The sequence below is a fragment of the Apaloderma vittatum genome, unplaced genomic scaffold (genome assembly GCF_000703405.1).
Source record: "Apaloderma vittatum isolate BGI_N311 unplaced genomic scaffold, ASM70340v1 scaffold30880, whole genome shotgun sequence".
In the NCBI taxonomy this organism is placed as follows: Eukaryota; Metazoa; Chordata; class Aves; order Trogoniformes; family Trogonidae; genus Apaloderma; species Apaloderma vittatum.
In genome coordinates, this window is record NW_009695526.1 from 1 (window position 1) to 1,778 (window position 1,778).

The 1,778-nt window shown below is 62.5% G+C and overlaps 1 protein-coding gene across 1 annotated transcript in view; it reads right to left on the reverse strand.

The window, feature by feature from the left end:
* Positions 1-90: 90 nt before the first annotated feature.
* Positions 91-1,778, reverse strand: part of INPP5J (inositol polyphosphate-5-phosphatase J) — a gene marked incomplete at its 3' end in the record, with an annotated part of 5,927 nt that continues 4,239 nt past the window's right edge. The window contains exons 7-10 of the mRNA XM_009871655.1: positions 1,309-1,498; positions 940-1,077; positions 434-526; positions 91-205 (exon numbers count right to left, since the gene is read on the reverse strand). Of these exons, the coding sequence (XP_009869957.1) occupies positions 91-205; positions 434-526; positions 940-1,077; positions 1,309-1,498 (536 nt within the window). The remainder of the gene's footprint in view (positions 206-433; positions 527-939; positions 1,078-1,308; positions 1,499-1,778) is intronic.

Consider the following 1,778-nt stretch of genomic DNA (forward strand, 5'->3'; position numbering starts at 1 on the left):
CAGGGGGCTGTGGGGCACCACAGCAGCCAGCTGCCTCCCGCAGCCAAGCACCCCCTGACACACATGCCCCCGCCTCCCTCAGGCCCTCACCCCTGCTGACCTGGAATGGCTCAGTGACACCAGCGATGCTGCTGGAGGGGCTACTGTAGTAGCCGAGGATGTACTCGCCCTTCCCTTTGGGCAACGCCTCCTCTGAGAACATCACCTGCAGCCCAGAGACAGCTGATGGGCACCAGGGCAGGACACACAGGTGCCCCATCCCACCTCCAGCCCCAGAGAGAGCTCCAGCCTCAGCTGAGACCAGAAATCCCAGATGTCACCACAGTGAGTTTGCCCAAGGCCCAGCCCAAAGCAAGGAGGTGCCCTCCTGCCCCAGCAGGGGCACCACGGGGCCACTGTCCTCCCCAGGACAGCAGGGCTGGCCCCAGCTCACCTGGACACAGAGCTGCTTCTCTAGGCAGCGCTCTGCATCGTCACTCCTGGCCCAGACGTAGGACACATAGTCTTTAGGATGCCGAAAGCCCACCTACGTGCGCAGAAACAGAACACAGGCAAGTGGGGCAGCAGCAGCCCTGCTCAGCACTATCACCCATGCTCAGCCCTAGCTCTCCTCTCACTCAGCCCCCTCTCCCAGCGCAGGGAAACCAAGAGCTGCCTTGCACCCACCCAGCAATGCCCCAGCCCCCCCAGGAGCACCAGGCTTTGGACACTGAGGGGGCTACAGAGCAGGAAGAAAAAGCAGATAGCTGGATCTGAGCCTCCTGAAGCAAGGCCAAGTGGTGCTGTTAACTGCCAGGGCTTCCCAGGGAAGGGAGAACGCAAAGCACAGGTCCATGCCAGGCACCCATGCATGCTGGTGGTGGGGAGCTCAGAAGGGACCCCTCAGTGCTGTGCAGTGCTCCCCACTCCCTCCAGCCCCATCAGCCCCCAGGCCCCTACCCGGTAGAGTCCTATCCAGTCCCAGGAGCTCCGGTGGAAGCCAGCGGCCATCTTGTACCTGACAACTGCCTGCTCAGGCCTGTTCCACTCGTCAGCAACATAAATCTCAACCGGGGGCTTGTCTGGCCTGGAAGCAAACTGTCACAGACACATCCATGGTGAGCAAGAGCATGCCAGAGAGCTGCTCCCACTGCCCAGAGCTGGGCTCTCATCATATACTACCAGCAGCTGCCCACCAGCATCAAGGTGGCCGAGCTCACCCAACAAAAAAAAAGCCCTGGATGCCCCATCCCACACCACGCACATCAGCTGGGCACCTCGCCCTCGCAGCTCCTGCCTGTGTGCCCAGTAACCCTGGGCAGTGCTCACCTGCACTGCAAAAACAGCAGCTACTGGCTTGTGGTCGCTGATGGTGTACTCCATGTGGCTGCAGTAGCAGAGCTGGCTCACCGAGAGGACGCCTCGGCTGGGCCGACGTCCAGCTGCACCGAGCCCACCGCCAGGAGATTTGATCTTCCAGAGGATGCGGTCAGTCCAGGCAGGTTTTCGCTTCTTGGCACTGCAGGGCACAAAGTGGCATCCCTTGCCTGGCAGGGGGAGTGGGCTCCACCCCAAACCGCCTCCCCCGGGCACTAGGGCACGTGCAGGCAGGGGACGCAACGCGGCCAGTCTCGGCACACAGCCCAGTGCAGCTGCAGGGACAGACCTGTGCTGGCACCAGCAGGACAGTAGTGGCCCAGCCTGCTGTCCCCAGGCCAGCCCATGCCTGCCCAAGCACAGCTTCCCAGTTCATCCAGACCAGCACCCACTCTGGCTCCCAGCCCCACACTTCCTGCATC